Genomic DNA, 20,716 nt, shown 5'->3' with positions numbered 1-20,716 from the left:
TCATTTGGCTGCTCATAAACGGTAGAAGGGACTCCTTTCCAGACCTCCAAACCAGAGAGCCCTGTGGCTGACCCAGAGATTGTAGGGCCCGCAAGCCCGGAAAGGTGGCTCCGCCTGGGAAAGGGTAAAGATAAATCAAATGCTAGGAGGAGTGATTGCGCCTCCGCCGGGCGGAACCCAGGAAAGAGGCCCGCGCATCCCGCAGGGGCGTTTAGGGGCCTGGCTGGGAAAGCTTCGCGCCCGGAACCTTCGCACGCGCGCTTCCCCGCCCCGGGGCGCCACTGAGCGTTGCGCGGCGCCGGGGGCGGGGCCGGTTGCCAGGACGACGCCTGCGAAGATGGCTGCGGCGTCTTCATCGGATTCCGACAGCGGCCGAGCTGAGAGGTGAAGGCGGGGGTCCTCGAGGCTTCCTCTCCCACAGATGTAAAGAGGGTGCCTTGGTCCCCGGGCTCTGGGTTCCTGCAGTTCTCGAGCAGCGCTAGCAGTTCCTGAAGGTCTCTTAGAGGTCATGTAGGGAAATCGAGGCCCAAGAAGTGTATGTGTGTGTCTTGACTCGAGGTTGCGTCAGTAGCGGAGCCTGTACTCGGACCCAGATGTTCTGTGCCCCCAGTTCAGAGCTCCCTGCACAGCTCCCTGTCAGACCCCAGCTCCGTTTTCTTTCCCTCCTATGGGACTCACTCCCCAACTCTCTTTCCGCCAACTCCCAGCAATGAGGCCAATTCGAAATGGCTGGACGCACACTATGACCCAGTCGCCAACATCCACACTTTTTCCGCCTGCCTAGGTGAGTTTCTGGAACCATGAGCCCTGGGTTCTGGGGGAAAGGGGAAATTAGACACTGGTCCTGTAGTGAAGCCTCCGGGATTCTGAGACCCTGGTTTTGGGCCCTTTGTGTTTTCCAGTGCTGGCAGATTTGCATGGGGATGGGGAACACAAGGTAAGCCTATCACCCCGGCAGGAAGAGAGTTGGGGGGATGGGGGAGTACCCGGAAGTGAGATTTCCCAATGGCTCCAAAGAGGCTCAGCATAATCTGGAATTCACGTGTACTGTGAAAAAGCACATTTAGTGTTAAATTTTATTTTTATGTGGAAAATGAAGAGAACTTATCAATTTCATCATACAGACTGCAGAAAGTAAAGCAGATCAAAATGCTTCTGGGGATTGTACTAAGGCAAATCCTCTTAATTTAGTTAACGTGAGTCTTTGTTGGTAGGGCAAATCCCTGGGTCGGGGCAGGCATTAGAATCTGGAGGGAATGTAAACGGGAGGGAAGTGAGAGTTTTGGTCTATCAAAAGAGCATAGATTTTAAAATTGGCCGTGAGCTGATACTTGTTGAAGCTGGATAATGTGTATATAGGGATTCATTATGCGAGTCTCTACTTTTGTATATGATTGAAAATTTTCCATAATAAAGAGATTAAAATTTAAATCTCATTTTAGTTATAAAATATAAATAAATAAATTTTAAAAGAGACACATTTTTAAAAGGTTGAGAAATATATTGGGATAAAGGAAAGGAAATTAACATGTATTGAATATTTCTGGACCAGACCTTCTGTGAGGCACTTTCATATACATAGATATTATTTATTCCCATTTTCTTAGTGGGAAAATAGTTTCAGAGAGGGTAAGTGTACTGAATTCATCAGTGGCAGACCTGGTTTGATTCTAAATCTTGTGCTTTTTGCACCATGGTTGTCAATGACCCCACAATGGGTGTTTTATGTGGGCAGCTACACAGTAGTCCTGGAGTCTTACCCCACACAAAGAGTACAGTAGGACTCAGTGGGTTTTGCCCCCAAATTCCTGTCCATAATGCATTCAGTAATTCAGCATATATTGAGAAATGCATAGTGAATCCCTACTGTGTGTCAGGCATTGTAGGGACTCTAAACTCAGAAATGAATCAGCACATAGTCAGGAAGAGACACATTGTTAATTCATCCATGATATTGATTGAACATCTAGTTTGTGTTTGATGCTGGGTTTACAGCAGTGAGGGGTGGAGAAACCACAGATACAGTAATTAACATGAAATGTTAAATGTTTTCATGTAATGGTGGGTTTAATGGCTAGTTTGTTCACCATTGATTCCCAGCATGTAGCACAGTGCCTGGCACAAAGTAGGTACTTGATGAGTATTTGTGGGGTAAGTGAGTGGATGCTAAGGTAGAATACGTAGAAAGTATTATGGGGGCTCGAGTGAGAGAACAATGAATTCTGAATATCTGGAGGCACCAGGAGGCAGTAACAGGTAAACGGGGCATTGATACAAATGAAAGTATATCAAGAAGACAAGGAAGAGAGGATGGGGGAGGTATTCCAGGTAGAAGAAACAGCACAAACAGAGGTACAGAGGCGTAGAAGTTCATAGCATATTTGGAAAGAATAAATGCGGAGTTAAAAAGTTGAGCCCAATATAAAATGGTAGTTAAGACCACTTGTGTTAGATTTGGACAGACCTAGACTCCAGTCCCAGCTCTCCTACTTAATAGCTATGTGACTTTGACTTCACATCTCTAAGACACAGCTTCCTTAGTCGGAAAATAGGGCTAATAATAGTACCTACCTCATAAGGTTGTTGAGAGGGTTGAATGCAAGCATGCAGTGGTTTCTGATGTGGTCCCTGCCACTTAGTGCATGCTCAGTACCCATATGCTCTTGGGCACCCCATTCTGGCTGGAGCACAGCAATGGGAAGGTGATAGGAAACAAATTGGGAACCAGACCAGAGGGGCCTTACAGGCCTCGCTCAGGAGAATGGGCTTGCATGGCAGCCACAGCAGCTTGAAGGATGGGCTGGAAGGTGGAAAACCAAGAGGCCAAGGAGTTTGGTTCTCTTCTCTGTGTCCACAGAGCACATCCTGCCCTGCATTTGGAAGCCAGGCCTTAGAAGCTCAGATATATCTGTCCCCATCCCTCCCCCACTGACCTCAGCCACTGTCCCCGTGTCTAGAACAGTGCCTGGCATTAAGAAATGTTTGTCAAATGAATAACAAAAGCATTAGCTGCCACCTACTCCTCACTAGCACTCACCAAGTTCTATAATTCAGTATCTCATTTGATTTTCACCATGAGTGTCATGACATAGGTATTTCCATTTTGTAAGTGAGAAAACTGAGGCTCAGAAAAGTTAATCAGCTTTCCCAAGGTCACACAGCTTGTAAGCCTGAGGGCAAAGCCTTTGTTGGTATAGGAATGAACCAATGTACACCAGCAAAAAGACTGAGCCCAAGAAGAGGGTCAGTGGAGTGGATTTTAGACCCTGAGCCTGGAATGAGCCATCCTCTCCCTACAGTTGGTGGTGGGGGACCTTGGCCCAGGTGGACAGCAGCCCCGCCTGAAGGTGCTCAAAGGACCAGCAGTGCTGACTGAAAGCCCGCTACCTGCCCTGCCAGCCGCTGCCGCCACCTTCCTCATGGAGCACCACGAGCCCCAGGCTCCCGCTCTGGCACTTGCTTCAGGCCCTTGTGTCTACGTGTATAAGAATCTTAGACCCTACTTCAAGTTCAGCCTACCCCAATTGCCTCCAAACCCTCTGGAAGAAGACCTTTGGCATCAGGCCAAGGAGGTAAACAACGTGGGGCTGGGAACCAGAAGGCAGAAGATGACAGCCACTGTGTGAGAAGGGAGGGGCTTCCAGGAAGAAGGCTGGGCCCCCAGGTAGGCCAGTGGCAGGAGGTCAGCCCCTCCCTGACAGCAGCAGTGGGTGGCACTTCTGGGCAAAGCGCTGTGCTTGGCCTCTGAGCAGTGGCTCCCCGGGGAGGGGGGGAGTTGGCCAGGCGCTTTGGAGAGCAGAACCCAGAAAATTCCTCTGCGCTGGCCACACCCCTGCCCACCTTTGGGAGAGGTGAAACCAAAGAAGGTAGGGGCCCATCAGAGAAGGAGGACTGGAAACAGCCAGAGGGAGGCTTTGGGGAGGCACGGATGAAGGGGATGATGGGTGTGGCCCTGAGGCTAGATTCCAGTAAACGGCTTCAGCTTGGGGCTCAGCACAGAGGCAGGTGGCAGGGAAGTGCAGAGGAAGAGGTGTCCCTGCACTTGAGCTCCCTGAGGGCATGGGTGTCCTCATTCCCTGCCTGGCACAAGCTCACAGGTTCTCCCTCCTTCCCGCGCTGTCACAGGACCGGATCGACCCCTTAACCCTGAAGGAGATGCTGGAGAGCATCCGGTGAGAGCCCACCTTTCCCCATCCCCACCCCAACTCCTTCATCTGGTCTGACCCCAGGGCCCCATTCCTCAACTAAACCTGCCATGCTGGCCCCTCTCCTTGCAGGGAGAAGGCAGAGGTGCCTTTGTCCGTACAGTCACTCAGGTAAGGGCCCTGTGGGGGCCAGGGCTGCAGAAGCCCCGGGGCGAGGGAGCAGCTGCAGACCAGCCTGAGGAGGCACCAGCAGATGCCCGCTGTGTCCAGGTTTCTGCAGCTGGAGCTGAGTGAAATGGAGGCGTTTGTAAACCAGCACAAGTCCAAGTCCATCAAGCGGCAGGTAATGTCCCCTTCTCTTTTTAGTTCCTTGTAAAAATACATACTTTTTGTTAAAGGCCACTTAACATCAGGGGGAAATTCTACAACCAAACCTGAGCAGTTTCCCTTTGCTCTTTCCCTGCCAGCCATGCCCCATGTATATCATCACCAGGCTCAGTGGCTTCTCCACTTCCAGTCAACAGCTTTTAATATCGAGATGTAAAACATTACATAATTTGCATATAACTTTTATTTTCTTGGGGGTAAAGATAACACATTTTTATTACAGAAATTTTAGAAAATAAAGAGAAGTGTAACGGAGAAATATTATATAAATGACTATAATTTCCCTACCTAGAGATACCCATTCTTACCATTTTGGTATATTATCTTCATAAATACACTTTTAAATCCTGCTTCCCTTAAGTATCTAATGTATTTTGAGCATTAAATAGTCTCTAAGAACTCCGTTTTTATGGAATTGTTCTGGGTGTCAAAAAAGGAGCTCATCAATGCACTTGATGCAGTAAAAACCTGATACTGCCTCTTCCTTTGCCCTCTTCCCTCCTCTGGCATCTTGGGGGCTTCTGGGGGGATGGTGAGTGGGGGTACCCAGGGTGACCCTGGAGTCCTTCTGCAGACAGTCATCACTACCATGACCACCTTGAAGAAGAACCTGGCTGATGAGGATGCTGTGTCGTGCCTGGTGCTGGGCAGTGAGAACAAGGAGCTCCTGGTGCTCGACCCTGAGGCCTTCACCATTTTGGCCAAGGTCAGTGCTGGGTCTGGCCCTGGGCACACCCAAGGCCCAGGCTGCATTCCTCCCCCACGCTCCCCAGTTAGTTCTTGGTAATACACATTCATTGAAGAAAAATTAGAAACTGTAGATAAACATAAAGAGATATATATATCCAAAAATCCTACCACCTACAGATATCTCCTATTAAAGTTTTGGTATATAATATCTATAACATAGATATCCCATGACTTATTTACCCAGTCACCTATCGTTGTTCAAGTTGTTTTCCATTTTTCACTACTATTATAATAACACCACCACTGTAGAATTCCTTGCCCAAATGTCTTTGCGTGCTTATTTCAATACTTCCTTAGGATGCAGCTCTAGAAGTGGCATAGTTTAATCAAAGGTACAGACTAAAAGGCTCTTGCTGCGTGTTGCTGAGATTCCCCCCAGAAAAACTGTACGAGTTTGTGCTGTGACCAGCAGGATGTGAGTGAGAAGATTGGGACTTTAGACAAGAAATTAACTTACAGATGTTACTTCAGGAGTGGGAGGGACAGGGGCTCCAGAGAAATCAGGATATTTGAGCCTCTTCTTTGCAGATGAGCCTTCCCAGCGTCCCCGTCTTCCTGGAGGCTTCTGGCCAGTTTGATGTCGAGTTCCGGCTTGCCGCTGCCTGCCGCAACGGGAATATCTATATATTGAGAAGGTAGCCACGTCCTTGGTCTCTGGGGCCAGAAGGAACAGCTCAGAAAACTGATGGTGTCAGGGGCTTGCAAGATGAGCAGGGGTTTTGGTTCTGGATTTGGGAATGGGAAGAGCTGAGAACTTCATAAAGGAGGCTGCAAGCATGAGCACAGGGGGACACCTGGAGGCTTGGGGGCAGGCGGGCAGCTGGCAAAGTGAGGGACCAGGCTGGGTGGCTGTAGTAGCGGCACAACACAGTCAGAAATGGGAGGAGATAAAACAGTCTCCCGGATTTGTTATATTACCTTATAGTGTAGAGGACACTTCCTTATGCACTGGGTTGATATTCTGTATAACATTCATTTTTTTAAATTCAAGAAATATTTATTGAGTACCTACTATGCATTAAGCACTATGCAAAGTATTGGGGATATATTGATGAATAAAATAAATATAGTTCCCGCCTTCCTGGGGAAGACAGATACTAAAGTCAGCAAACCAAGATAGTATTGCAAATTGGGTGAGTGCTATGGTGGAAGAATGCAGGCTCAATGGGAAAAAATTATGGGGCAAGGGTGGTCAAGAATACCTGTCTGAAGACGTGGCTCGAGGGGTAAAAAGGAGCCGGTTGTTCAAAAAGTGGAGAAGAGTGTTGTAGGCACCCTCAAGGTGGGAAAGACATTGGCATGTGCTACTCAAGCTTGGTGGGCAAGGAGGAGGGTGGGAAGAGATGAGGTTGAGACCAAGGTCTGCCTGGGGAGGACCTGGAGGGCATGGCAAAGATTCTGGATCTTACCTGAAGTGCAGTGGAAAATTGGGGCTTTAATCAGAAGAATGATATAATCCACTGACATTTCACAAAGCTTACTCTGCTGGACAGAGGGTAGATTGGAAAGAGCCCAGAGACCCGTGGGAGACCCATAGTCATCAGATGATGATGAGAAGAGTGGGCCGAAAGTGGGGTTGGTAGGCAGGAAGCCCCTACTTTCTGGAGGACGGAAACTGATTGAGAGGCCAGGAAACTGAAAACAGTGCATTTACCCAGGGCAGACCTTCATCCTGTTCTGATAAGTTAGTGACCTGCCTAAGCCCACTTGCACTGGCTAAGCTGCTCTAAGGTAAACTCGCTGAAAACTTTTTTGTTTTTGTTTTTGTTTTTTAAGAGACAGGGTCTTGCTCTGTCACCCAGGCTAGAGTACAGTGGCCTGATCATAGCTCGCTGTAGCCTCCAACTCCTGGGCTCAGGCAATCCTCCTGCCTCAGTCTCCCAAGTAGCTGGGACTACAGGAGTGAACCATACTGTGCCTGGCCCTGAAAACTATTAAATGCCAGGTTATCACACAAACCACCATAGTGAAATTGGGAGGGAGACAAGGTAGGAAAACACACTTGATAGTATCTAAAGTCACACTGCTAAGTGGTAGAGGTGGAAATAATCCCAGGGTCATCTGCTTTGGGGCCAGAGTTCCTCCCAGGTTAGTCTGTGGGGCTTAAAAAGAGGAGGGTCAGCCAAGGAAGTGGAGACAGGGTTTTTCTGGGGCTGGACAAGTGTGTCTTTATTCCACAGAGACTCCAAGCACCCCAAGTACTGCATCGAGCTGAGCGCCCAGCCTGTGGGGCTTGTCCGGGTACACAAGGTCCTGGTGGTGGGCAGCACTGAAGACAGCCTGCACGGTTTCACTCACAAGGTATGGCCCCAGCAGGCACCAGCCCCCCTACTCCTGTTTCCCCAGTGCCCCGGAGCAGGAGAGCCCTTCTGGCTTCCTCTTCCTGGCAACTCCTCTTTCCACTCTGAGCCCTAAGCCCCCCGCAGACACCGGCTGTTCCCTGCCAGGGGAAGAAGCTGTGGACAGTGCACATGCCCGCAGCCATCCTGACCATGAACCTCCTGGAGCAGCGCTCCCGGGGCCTGCAGGCTGTCATGGCTGGCCTGGCCAATGGAGAGGTCCGCATTTACCGCGACAAGGCCCTGCTCAACATCATCCGTGCCCCGGTGAGCCCCATCTCCGCATCTGCCACTGACTCCCTCTTGCCCTGGTCCCACCCCTGGGGCATCTTAGCTGCTTCTCCTGGCCCCACAATGAGGTGTTTCAGAAACCTTGGTTGAGCACCTCATGTACAAGTCATTATAGTGGGGGAGGGGGACAGGATAATGACTAAGTCCTTGTTTTCAGGGAGCATAAGGTGACAGCCAGAGACACAGCAAATTAAAAACCAAGGCAGACTGCAGCACAGCGAAGTGCTGGAAAAGCACAGAGGGGCCGAGAGGGGGTGGAGGTGAGATGAACGGGGATGGAACCCACAGGACACTTCACAGAACAAGTGACAATTCAGCTGGGCCTCAAAACAGTTTGCCAAGTGGACAAATGGAGGAAGAACATTCCAGACAGGGAACAGCATGAACAAAGGCTGACAGGCATGAAGGTTCTTGATTAAAGAATCCAGGTAGTTGGATGAGTTTGGACCAGAATCTTTCAAACTCTAAGTTGTGAGTCATTAAATCAATTTAGTGGATCACACCAGCAACATTTTAAAAAATAGAATAGAAAATTCAGAATATATCACATGTGAAATGTGTATGTGTGTATGTAAATTGTCCTGAGTCACAATATAAAATTTGAAAGCCACTGGCTTGGGCCACAGGTCCTGGGAGGACAGGTGGTGTGCAGCGTGGGAGAAGGGAAGGCAGGTGGGAGCCAGCGTGGGAGGCCGTTGGTGTCCTGGCGAGCAGGGAGAAAGGCCCGCGGAGATGCGTGAGCAGTGACTAGACACATCTGTGGTTTTGAGAGGCAGCAGAGTGCACCTGTAGTCCCGCTGCTTGGTAGAGGCAGGAGGATCCCTTGAGGCCAGGAGTTTGAGACCAGCCTGGGCAACATAGCAGGACCTCATCTCTACAAAATAATTTAAAAAGGAAGATTAGCCAGACTTGGTGGCATGCACCTGTGGTGGGAGGCTGAGGCAGGAGGATGGCTTGAGTCCAGGAGTCTGAGGTTGCTGTGAGCTGTGATGATGCCACTGCACTGTACCTGGGGCAACAGAGCAAGACCCTGTCTCAAAAAGAAGAAAGAAAGACAGAAAGAAAGGCAGCAGAGGCAGCACTGTGAAGGGCAGACTGGGGAGAAAGACTAGGCTAGGAGACCTGTTAGGAGGCTGACCCCAAAAGTGAAGGCCAGTGATGTTTAGTCTGGCACTGTGGCCGTGGCAGTGAGGTTGGAGGGGAGGGGAGGGGAGGAATAAAGGAGCTACTGCAGAGGCAGCATTGCCCCAGGCCTCGCCTCCCGTCTCCTCTGTTATATCTGGGGTCTCCCCCACCGTTACCTCCTGTCTTGCTTTCCTCTGCAAGCTGTTTCCCCAACTAAACTCTGATGTCTCCACATAGGACGCAGTGACCAGCCTTTGCTTTGGCCGCTATGGGCGGGAAGAAAATACCCTCGTCATGACTACTCGAGGTGAGGGGAGTCAGGCCTGGCAGGGGCCGTGGAGCCGGGAGTGAAAGGACAGGGAACGAGGAGGAGGTGGGCGTGGAGCATGCGTGGGCCTAGGTGTGGAAGCAAGGCCTACAGGCCTGCAACCTAGCAGGCTGTGCCTCCGCTGGGGACATCAGCAGCAGTTTGCTGTCTCCACCTGGAGCCAGGCCCTGGGCTTGGTTGTATCCCTCTAGTTCACCCAGTATCCCAGTGCCTGCTACAATGCCAGGAACATCACAGCACCCAGTCGATAACTGCTGAATGAATGAATGAATGAATGCTAGGAGGCTGGGTGCGGTGACTCACACCTATAATCCCAGTGCTTTGGGAGGCCAAGGCAGGAGGATCACTTGAGGCCAGGAGTTCGAGACCAGCCCGGGCAACATAGCAAGACCCCATCTCCATAAAAACTAAAAAAATTAGCCAGGCGTGGTGGCTTGTACCTGTAGTCCCGGCTACTCAGGAAGCTAAGTAGGGAGAATCACTTAAGCCTAGGAGTTCCAGGTTACAGAGATCTGTGATCGTGCCACTGCACTCCAGCCTGGGTGACAGAGCAAGACCCTGTCTCTAAAAATAAATTAACAAATAATCAGTCAATCAATCAAACTATTAAGACATATTTCTTCTAGAAACAGTCTTGTCAGGAAGATGGACATGTACAGAAATAGGCAGATTGTTTGGGATGAAAGAATGGGAGCGTGGGAAGGATAAACCTGTTCCCGTCTGTCCACTTCCCTAGGCGGTGGCCTGATTATCAAGATCCTGAAGCGAACAGCAGTGTTTGTGGAGGGGGGAGGCGAGATGGGTCCCCCACCAGCCCAGGCCACGAAACTGAATGTGCCCCGCAAGACCCGGCTTTATGTGGATCAGACGCTGCGAGAGCGGGAGGCTGGCACCGGTGAGACTCAGGCTGGGTCCCTCCTCTTCTTCCTCCTCCATGACTCCCACACAGCAAAGCTGGTGAATGCTGCCCAGCTGCCCTGGCAGGGGGAAGAAACGGGCTAGGCAGGTCCTGTGCCTCTAAGTCCAGGGACAGCCTAGGAGGTACACGCTGCCTATAGGTAACTGTTCCTCAGGGTAGAAGGTGCTGGGGGTGAGGGCAAGAGCCCTTAGAATTCAGAGGAGGGAGCAGTCACTTCCAGACACAGGAGTTTTCATGAGAAAAGTAGAATTTAACCAAGTGTTGTCTTCTTGTTCAATTTTTCCTGTTCATTTGTTCAGTCGTTCATTCGTTCAATATCTGTGATAATGCCAGGCTTTGTGCTGGGTGCCTCGAATTAGGCTAGTGCCTACCTTAGGCGTTCAGTCTACCTGGCCAACTTCATGTCATGTGACTAGGGTAGACAGGGATTCTGCAAAGAGCTCTTAGAGCACAGGAGCAGAGTAAGAAACTCTGCCTGGGAAGCTTGGGAAAGGCTTCAGAGCAAGGTGACGTTGGACTTCACCCTAAAAGGTGATTACCAGTCCAGCAGACACAGCGGGGCAGGGAGGAGCAGTGTAGACAGAGGCTTGGGTAGAGGCACAGGGCCCCGACCGGCTTCAGGCAAGCCTCTGTCAGCGGAGCTGCGGGCATGGGGCCAGAGGCCGGGTGGTCAGAGGGAGGGGACCGGCGGGTCACAGCCAGCTCCCGCAGGGCCGGAACACAAGGCTGAGTAGTGGGGATGTTGTCTGGGTAGGTGGACGCTGGCAAAGACGGTAAATAGCAAATACAGCCGCTCGGCCAGTTCTGCCTTACACAGCGATTTTCGTCTTAGTTTGAAGGATAGATTAGAGGTCAGAGAAAATAGTTAACAAGCTGTCACAGCCCAGAAAATCTAAGAGAAACAATGGATAAACAATCCGAAAAATAAGGAGTTTTGTAAGGTGATCAGATGTAAAATATTAAACAATCACAAGCTTGTGTATATACCAATAATATCCAGTTAGAAAATATACTGGAAAAAGATTCCATTCACAATACCTAGGAAATCCCTAGAAATAACTGTAGCAAGAAGACATGCAAAGACTGATAAAATTTTAAAACTATTTTCAAGAACATTAAAAACCACCTTGCAGTTTAAATGGAGAGACTTACCAGGTCCCAGGGTAAATTTGGTAAATCTGTCAATTGTTCCAAAATTAACGTAAAAACATAGTAACGTTACAGTTAAAATACCAATGGGATTTGTTTTAAGGATGTAAGTTGATTCAAAGAGTAAATCTAAGAAATTTGGGGGAAATAAGAGCGGACTTACCCTACCGGACGGCAGAACGAACGGAGCTGTGGTGCCGATGCAGAAATACCAGCAGCCCGAGAGGACTGGCACGTTCAGGAAGTCCAGAAACAGACTCTGCAACGTGCAGAAAGGCAGGCTGCATTCAAGGTGTCATTTGAAATCAGTGGGGAAAGCCCAGACTGTCCAAAAAAACACAATTAGGACAACTTACTTATAGGAAAAAAAAACAGACTACCACATGCCAAACACAAAAATTAATTCTGGGTCGATTAAAAATCAATTGTAAAAGTACTAGAGAAAAAAGGAAACTTCGGTAGGTGAGACAAAGGTGTAAAACTCCTGAATGGCAAAAGGCACCTCCCACCCGAGTGAAAGGGCCCGGCTGGCTGACCAAGGACCTGCAAAGGAGGCAGAGGCGTGACGGACGGCGTGGGGGGTGCTTTGCGGAAGAGTCATCATCTGGTCCTGGCAGATGGTTAGACGTGAAGGGTGAACCTAGGTGACTTGAGGGTCAGGGAGGCAGTGACTGAGGCAGGACAAGGAGGCTGGTTTCTGTGGCGTTGAACTTGAGGTGCTGAAGGGACGTCCGGATGGAGATGACCAGGAGGCAGTTAGAAGCAGGAGGCAGGCCCAGCACCTGTGAGCTGCTGGGGACATCGAACACGGGCCTACCCCGAGCTGGGCACTAAGGACTCAGGAGGGACAAGGTCCCTGCCGTCAGGGGCCCGAAGCTGTTCTTTAGGATGCTCAGAGCTGTGGCAGGACATAGATTGTCAAGGGGAAGAAGATGGCAGATGGGAAGAAGACCAAGGACAGCAGTCAGGGGAGCACCAGCCTTTAGTGCCTAACAGGAGCCAGTGAAGGGGACAGATCGTGCAGGCAGCGAGGTGGTAGGAAAACCAGGCAGGAGGCAGGGAGTGGTCCACAGCGTCCAGTGTCGCCAGAAGGCTGGGCTGTTGGCCCTCGGCCCTCCCTTTCCCCACACTCCCAGCCTCTGCAGACCCTGCCTGCTCCACCTCCCTCTCGCATCCTCCCCACAGCAGCCTGGGCGGGAGCACCCCTTCCACCACTCTGCTGCCTCCTTCCCTCCCCTTCCCCACACCACCCTCAGCCTTTGTGTCCCTCCTCCTCAGCCATGCACCGGGCCTTCCAGACAGACCTCTACCTGCTGCGCCTGCGGACTGCCCGCGCCTACGTGCAGGCCCTCGAGTCCAGCCTGAGCCCCATGTCCATGACAGCCCGGGAGCCGCTCAAGCTGCACGCTGTGGTGAGCACCCAGGTGTAGGGGAAGAGGGGCAGAGGCCAGGAGTGGGCAGGAACCCCTCTGCCATGCAGCCAAGCCCCCAGAGGCAACTCTGAGCCAGCTCAGCCCCGTGCTCCCTTCTCACCTTCCCACAGACCCTGGGACCAAATCTCACGTCCTCGTTTGTGAGAGCTGCTCTCTCCTTGCCCTCCGCTGCGGCCTCCTCCCCTGGCTGGCCATGGGCTGGGGCATGCTCTCCGGCTCCCCTATTCTGTGCTGTGCCTCAGACAAGCTCCCAGACCTGGGCGGGGACACAGAGTAGCCACCTTGGGACATTTCTTCCTGGAAGCCTGGAGGCATCCTATAGTGTGGTACAGGGCGGAAAGCGGTTCCCCTCAGTAGCCACGGGCAGCGCCAGGTGTTAGGTTGCCTGGTGCAGGGAAGCGGCCATCCCAACCCGACCCACGGGCATCTTGAAACGAGCACAGGTGCGAGAGAGGAGGAGCCCACACACACTCAGGCACAAGTGACCTCAAGGTCAGCAGGGCTCCAGCCAGCTCTAAATGGGTCCCTGAGGTATGTCATCTAATCCGCTTGGGTTTCCAATTTCTCTTTTCCTAAAGAGAGTGGATAAGACTTAGAGGAGGACGAGGCTACAGAGCACTCAGGGTAAGAGGGGGAAAAATGAAATCACCGAGGCCATCATAGTATGAGAGTGGGAGGTGGAACCAGGCCCAGGAGACCAGGACAGGGCAGCAGTGAGGACACAGGTGGGAGTCAGGACATGCAGTCCCAGGCCAGCTCTGCTGCCCACTTGCTGCAGGACCTCCCTCAAGCCCCTTGCCGTCCCTGGGCCTCTGCTGGCCCCTGTGGGCCTGCTGGGCTTTTGCACATTTTGAGGGACAGATGCAGTGGCTGGAGGGGACCTGCGGGTACTGGGGAGAAGGCAGGCAGAGCCCAAGGCCACCAGGTCCTGAGGGCTTCCTCCGCCTCCTCCACAGGTCCAGGGCCTGGGCCCCACCTTTAAGCTCACGCTTCACCTGCAGAACCCCTCAACAGCCCGCCCTGCCCTGGGGCTGCAGATCTGCTTCCTGTACAACGAGGCGCTCTATGCCCTGCCCCGGGCCTTCTTCAAGGTACTGGGCCTCCTCAGTAGGACTGGGAGGGAAAAGGCTGGGGCAGGGGCCTGCTTAGATGCCCACAGAGCCCCCACCAGGTCAAGGTGAGGGTGTGGGCAGGTGGCAGCAGGACAGCTCTCCCGCCACAAGCCAGGCTGAGGCCCCAGCAGGGGCTTCTGGAGGGACCACCCAAGACCTGCCTCCATTGCTTTCCTCCCAGCCTGTGAGAGATCTCGGGGCCACACAGAAGGTGCTGGAAAAACAGCCAGAGCCTGGTCCCACCCGTACCTCTCTGAGGCCTGTTGGGGGCTGGGGAGTCCCAGAGCCCACCCTGCTTCCCAGCCACTCCTAGAATGGGAGCCTCTCTCTGCCTCAGAGGGCGTTGCCTGCAGATCCCAGGTTTGACCTCAAGTTAGGAGGGCAGAGAACTAAGAAAGACTCTGGAATGTGAAATAATTAGCCCTGGACTTGGTAGCATTGCAGAGGTCCAGGTATAATCACATGTCCTGGAGCACTTACATCCCCCACTGTACCTGTGCCCTCCTGGGCCCAGCTGCCGGCCGACTGCACTTTGGAATGTGCCAAACACTGTCCAGGATGCAGGCTGTTTTTCTTACTTATCTCTCCTCAAACTTAGGTCCCTTTGCTGGTGCCAGGACTCAACTACCCCCTGGAGACCTTTGTGGAAAGTCTCAGTAACAAGGGCATCTCAGACATTATCAAGGTAGGTCCCACGTTGGTATGACTTGGAGGGCAGGCAGGACCCTGGGGAGGACAGTAGGGTGAGCATGGACAAGACCCTTGGAGAGCTGCTGGTGGGATGGTGGGTCTCTGCACAGTAGAGCCCTGGTGGCCTGTCATTAGCGCCAGCACAGACCAGGCAGGGGTCAAAGGTGCATGGCCCCTGCTGCCATGGACACTCCTCCATAGGTGCTGGTGCTTCGAGAAGGCCAGAGCGCACCCCTGCTGAGCGCCCACATCAACATGCCCGTGAGTGAGGGGCTGGCAGCTGCCTGAGCCCCCAGCAGAGCCAGGAAGATCTGCGACTTCCTCTGAACTGTGCAGTTTCAGTGCCCAGGCCAGCCCCCATCCCCTGTCCCACGCACCCCCTTTCCCACTGGAGGTCAGCTCCTCCTCCCTCAGCAGCAGCCCAGGCATCGTCCCACTGAGCCTGCTGCCCCTCAACCCTCCCGGGCTTTTTCCAGAAATCACACCGGTTCCAAGGAAAAGCTCTGAAGGATCAAAGTGAGATGAGGACAGGCCTGGCCCTTCTCCTTTGCCACTTCCCAAAGGCACATCACTCATCTCCAGCTGCAGGTCAAGGCCAAAATTGGGCTAGGGCCTGGCCTGGGAAATCAGAGGCTCTTCTTAGGTGAGACTGAGCTCCCTGCTGCTCCCCGGAGCTCCAGAGACTCAACTGCAGGCAAAACACGTGCTCTGATCTCCCCTCCCCACTGAGCGAGGGGCTCCTTTCCACTCAGCAGGCCCAGGGAATGGCTGCCTCCCCACAGGGAACTTTTCTGAAGCCTTGGGGACTCAGCCAGGTTCAGGCCATGATGCTCCACAAAGGTGGCCAAGGGAGGAGGTGGTACAGGAAGACAGAGGGTGCCCCTGCAGGGAGCTAGAGGCTCCAGCCCCTGCTGGAGATCCTAAGGACTACACGGCAGCTGCGCCTGACGCGGACGCTCATGCCCAGAAAGGAGAGGAGGGCTACACTGGACAGGGAGCAGAGGTGGCGCCAGGGGCACCCAGGAGAGGCATTTCTGGGGCCCTGGGGAGGTGACTCAGGAGGGAGAAGCCCAGAACTGCCAATCAAGGTGTGCTTCTATGCCCTGGGACCCAAATCAACCATGTGGGTGGAAAGTCCACTGTGCAGTGGCCACACTGTGAGAGAATTAGCTGGAAAAGCACGGCCCAGAGGTGTGGAATGAAGCTGAGGACTAAAGGAAGGCAGGCGTGTGTTTAGACCACCAGGGCCGAGACCCGCAGCACTTGATGCCTCCTGAGCCCCAGGCGAGTCTGCCTGGCCCACCCCACAGGCCACCCTGAGCCACTTGTGGGCCGGGAGCCCTGCTCCCTGAGGACCTACAGCTTCCTCTGTCCAACCAGATGTGGCCTAGAGGGTGACACAGAGCTCAGCCTTGGGGAAGTAAACAAGTCCCTCCGGGCATCAGTTTCCCCACATGTAAAATAAGGCAGTTTGGCCAGATCGTTTCTTAAACCCTTTCAGCCTAACACCCTGCGCTCTGGCAGCCCCTCTGGGGGGAGCGAGCAGTTGCACCAGGGAGGTGGCGCTTGCTGAGAGCAAGTACAGGGCTTTTGACTGCCATTGGCCAGCAACAGCCTCTGTGCCCAAGACACAAGACTAGGGTGACAGCCCACAGCCCACCTCTGTCCCTCCCAAGGGAGGTATCTGGGGCCAGGTTAAAGGAAGCAAGGGATTGGGATCAAAGAGCCTGTCCCCCTCCTCTGCCCTCCCGGCCACTTGCAGACACAGACCAGTCGGGTCGGGAAGGCAGAGGGTTTGCGGAGGAAGCCGGCTGAGGCACGGCTGGGACAGGCAGGAGTTACAGCCGGGGAACGGAAAGGCGAGGGCGGAAGGAGTGGTGCTGCCAGTCAGAGACTGCAGCTTGGCCTGGAGAACTTGGAGACGGAAGGGCCTGCCCTAGAAGGCGATGAGCATCTTGTCACTGGAGCTGTACGAGTGGGGGCGGGGTCGTGGGTTAGGCCACATGACAGTACAGTCCCTTCACCCCAGTCAAGCGATGAACTGCATTAACTGAGAACAAAAAGTCTGATCTGTGTTCCCTTCGTAGCTATTCGTGATGAGGGGGGACCATGCCCAGGACCTCTTGTGAGTTTGTATGTTATACGGTGTAGCTGTTGGTAAGAAATGCAAGACTGTGCCATGTGGACAGCACATAAAGCCACATGAAGCAAGTAACGGGGCAGGGTACCCAGCGCACACGCCAGAGAGAGCGCCAGGAAATCGTGTACATTACGATAAGGAGAGTTGGGATCTTTTAAAAAATACTTAAAAATATGCACTAAGTAATGTGGAATCAGACCGTTTATAACAGGAAAGCAGCCTCGCCTCATTCCCTAGTACTGCTCCCCCGCAATAGTCACTTTCAGTTCTTTCAGCTATTTATTTTTGAAATTTGCCTATACTACTCTTGCTAGATTTATCAATCTCAGACATATCTGTTGGCCCTGTTGTAACAGATGAGGCTTTAGCTGTCTGTGACAGCACCCCTTCCCCATCCCCAGGTTTTAGGTAAATCAATATTCACTGTTTAGATTACTATTTGTATTACCGTGTGAGGGTATTCACTGCAGAACCAAGAATTGGGCTATAATTAAATTACCTCCTTTGTACTTTTTTATTTTTCATGGAGTTAATAATTGCTCTGACTTTTTCATTTGCTTGGTTTTCTAATATGCCAATTGCTGATTCTTTCCCCACCCAGTCTGACAGTTCCTCTTTTCTCTGGACACTTCCCTCATCGCCTGCTTCACTGAAGATCCTTTGCTCTGCAGAATTCCTTTTGCTGCTCCCCTGCGCTAGGTCCCCTGATTCCTGGGCCCCATGGCTTCCTCCTTCTTCTTTCCTCCTTCTTCACCCTCATTTGGTGAAACACATCCACAAGTACCTTTTTAAAAAAGTCATTAGACATAATAAGATTAAGAAACTGCTTGTCTGAAAAAATTTTTTTTTTTTGTAAGACAAGGTCTCACTCTGTCGCCCATGCTGGAGTGCTAGCGCACTGCAGCCTCCAACTCCTGGGCTCAAGCCATCCTCCTGCCCCAGCCTCCCCAGTAAATGGGACTACAGGCGTGTGCCACCACACCCAGCTAATTTTTTAAAATTATTTGTAGAGACAGAGTCTCGCTATGTTGCCCAGGCTGGTCTTGAAATCCTAGGTTCAAGTGATCCTCCCACTCTGGCCTCCCAGAGTGCTAGGGCCTGAATATTTCTTTATTCAATTCACACATGTGATAGTTGTCTGGGTCATAAAATTCGAAGTTGAAAATAGTTTTCTGGCAGGCAGTGCTCCCTTGTCTTCTGACTCTGAGTAATGCTGTTGAGAAATTCCATGCCATTCTTATTCCTGATCTTTTTCTCTCAGAGGTTCCGAATGTCGCCACATGCCTTACCGTGTGTCGTTATTTGCTGTGCTGTGCTGTGGGCAGAGTGCGCATCCTTCAGTTCCGAGAAGTTGTATCGCTGTTGTTTCTTGGGTGATTTTCTCCCTCTGTTTCTCTGTTCTCTCTGGAACTTCAGTTCACGCCGGCATCTGATAAATGGTACTTCCTGAGAGAACAGGACAGAGCCTGCCTTCTCTCTTCCCATACCATCTTTGTTCTGTTTTCTGGGAGAGTTTTATTCTTTCGGCTCTTCTGAATTTTTAAAAAAATTTCTGTTATTTTAATTCTCAACTCTTTGTTCTCTGTTCAGTCCTCACTTACGGTCTTTCACAGGTGCATTATCTTATCTAAGATTATCTTTTATATTTTATCTTTACCACTGTTTCCCAAGTTTCTGTTTTTCTTTTTCTTTTTTTTTTTTTTTACCTCCAAGGTGTGTAACACGGGCGCAAAGCGCTTACATGCCAGCGTGAAGGCACACGAGCAATTAACCGCCCCCACTGTCCATGCCAGCGCCGCAGGGAAATGCCCGTCTCCACGCGTAATGCTGGGTGAAGGGGGTAAAAAGCTCTCCTGGGAATTTTTAACCACAAGCCATCCCTGATTAAGTGTCTGCACCTGAATTGGCAATACCCGGGTAGTCCTAAAGACCCCCTAGCTGGAATTTTAAAGTGGTATAGGATTGGTCTGTCATCAGGCAACTAACAAATACATTTCCTCTCTGGAGGAATTTACTTCTAATCCAACCTCAAAAAATTCTCATTGAGAAAATGCCAAGAAATGTGAACTCACCATCAAAACAAACTGCAAGAAAAGACATCGTAAGACAATACTTTTGGTGACCATTTCTATAGTTTGTTACTAGAGAAGTTTCTCTGAGCATGTAGGAAAAAAAATAAGACTAGGAACCAACACTTCTAGCTTGCAGAAAGACTTAAGATATTGGAATTACCAAACACAGAGTGTAAAATATTAATATTTTCAATATATTTAAGGAAAAAAAGAATCTTAAAATATGAGAACAAGAGCATTTATAAAATGATCAAGCTGATTTGACAAAAAAAAAAAAAAAGAACTTCCAGAATTGAAAAATAAAATATTTGACATGTACAACTCAATGGATGAGTTGGTACAACCACTTAAAAAAAAAGCTCACTAGATTACTTCAACAGCTGAAGAAAAACTTAACTGGTAGATCTATAGAAATTATCTAGCATGTCCAGAAACATAGAAAATATGAGTTAGTAAGAGAGAAAGAGGAGAGCACTTGTTTGGTTTATTTGTTTTTCTGAGACAGAGTATCGCTCTGTTGCCCAGGCTGGAGTGCAGTGGTGTCATCATAGCTCACTGCAACCTCAACCTCCTGGGCTCAAGCGATCCTCCTGCGTCAGCCTCCTGAGTAGCTGGGACTACAGGCATGCGCCACCACACCTGGCTAATTTTTCTATTTGTTGTAGAAATGGGGTCTCGCCCTTGCTTAGGCTGGTGTCGAACTGCTGGCCTTAAGCAATCCACCTCTGCCTCCCAAAGTGCTAGGATTACAGACATGAACCACCACACCCAGCCTTATTTTAAAAAATAAAGCATGCTTGAGAATTTGTGGGGGTGGGGAGAGATGAGATGAGGAGGATGGAGTAGGAAGGTCTAATAATTGCAGTAGGAGCTGGGCAAGCTACAAGTAAATGATAAGGACAAGAGTTTTAGGTTTGCTAGACACAATCTTTTCATAGACCATGCAAAATAGCATAAAAATATCAAATACTTAAAATCAATCTAATAAAAAAGGGCATCTTTATGAGAACAAGTTTATAACTTTATTGAAAACATTGAATGGAGAAATACACCACGTTTTTGAGAATTGAATTTCACGTAGATGCCGATTTTATCTGAACTGATCTATCGATTCAGTTGAGTTCCATTTATGATCTCAAAGGAATTTTTATTGGTGGAGCCTGACAAGCTGATTCTAAAATTTACATGGAAGAGCAAAGGCCAAGAACAGATCTTAGTGGATGCTTCCCAAAGGAAATGGGTAACTACAATGAGCAGTGGATCAAAGCAGAAAAGTTAACTGAGGCACATACAACGGGTCGCTGCAGCAGGGAAGGGAACACCCTACAGCTGCGTGCAGTCATTTGGATACATCTCAGAAACACAGTATTGAGTGAAACGACATGTCACAGAAGAACAAACTCGGTATGATTTCATTTATATAAAATTCAAAAACATGCAAAACCAATACAAACATGTAATAAAACTACAAAGCAAGGGAATGATCGACAGGACAGCATCTCCCCCAGCCAGGAGGGCACAGCAGGAACTTGGAGGGAATAGTAGCTTTCTCAAATGGGGCGGCGGATGCTGTTTCTGTTTATTTTGTATCTCATCACTAATAAAAAGGAAAAAAATGAAAATACGATATTCTGGAGGGTAAGGTGCTAATGCTGATGTGTAGCCCACAGCGCCAGGCACACACACCAAGTTCTTACTGTGAAAAACAGTAACAGAGCATGCCTTTTGGACGGACAAACAACTGAAAAGCTCAAACATCCGTGGCCACAGCAAAGCCTCATCAGAGGATGGGTTCCTCTGGGGGGTCCGTGGGGGGCAAGCCTGCCTGTTCATGGG

The 20,716-nt window shown here is 50.7% G+C and overlaps 1 protein-coding gene and 1 pseudogene across 2 annotated transcripts; both read left to right on the top strand.

Annotated features, from left to right (window-relative positions):
- The first annotated feature begins 288 nt into the window (after positions 1-288).
- BBS1 (Bardet-Biedl syndrome 1) lies at positions 289-15,053 on the top strand. Of its 2 annotated transcripts, XM_045558400.1 has the most exons (17): positions 289-384; positions 708-784; positions 903-937; positions 3,300-3,572; positions 4,126-4,172; positions 4,278-4,316; positions 4,416-4,488; positions 5,107-5,238; positions 5,811-5,917; positions 7,463-7,583; positions 7,730-7,888; positions 9,275-9,344; positions 10,102-10,260; positions 12,712-12,845; positions 13,823-13,957; positions 14,577-14,663; positions 14,870-15,053. In XM_045558400.1, the coding sequence occupies exons 1-17, from the start codon at positions 338-340 to the stop codon at positions 14,954-14,956; spliced, it is 1,782 nt and encodes a 593-aa protein (XP_045414356.1). In that variant the 5' UTR covers positions 289-337; the 3' UTR covers positions 14,957-15,053. The 2 variants fall into 2 exon arrangements, with proteins under 2 accessions (XP_045414356.1, XP_045414357.1); XM_045558401.1 differs by lacking the exons at positions 289-384; positions 903-937 and having other exon boundaries at positions 715-784.
- LOC123642175 lies at positions 15,011-17,330 on the top strand (annotated as a pseudogene).
- Positions 17,331-20,716: the final 3,386 nt, after the last annotated feature.

The sequence above is a fragment of the Lemur catta genome, chromosome 7 (genome assembly GCF_020740605.2).
Source record: "Lemur catta isolate mLemCat1 chromosome 7, mLemCat1.pri, whole genome shotgun sequence".
In the NCBI taxonomy this organism is placed as follows: Eukaryota; Metazoa; Chordata; class Mammalia; order Primates; family Lemuridae; genus Lemur; species Lemur catta.
The sequence above is the reverse complement of the archived record's forward strand: the minus strand, read 5'-3'. Positions and strand labels throughout refer to the sequence as shown.

Coding starts and splice junctions, on each gene's coding strand:
- BBS1 (XM_045558400.1), top strand. CDS start 338: ATGGCTGCGGCGTCTTCATCGGATTCCGACAGCGGCCGAGCTGAGAG. Junction 785..902: donor CACTTTTTCCGCCTGCCTAG/GTGAGTTTCTGG, acceptor TGTGTTTTCCAG/TGCTGGCAGATTTGCATGGG. Junction 4,317..4,415: donor TTGTCCGTACAGTCACTCAG/GTAAGGGCCCTG, acceptor CGCTGTGTCCAG/GTTTCTGCAGCTGGAGCTGA.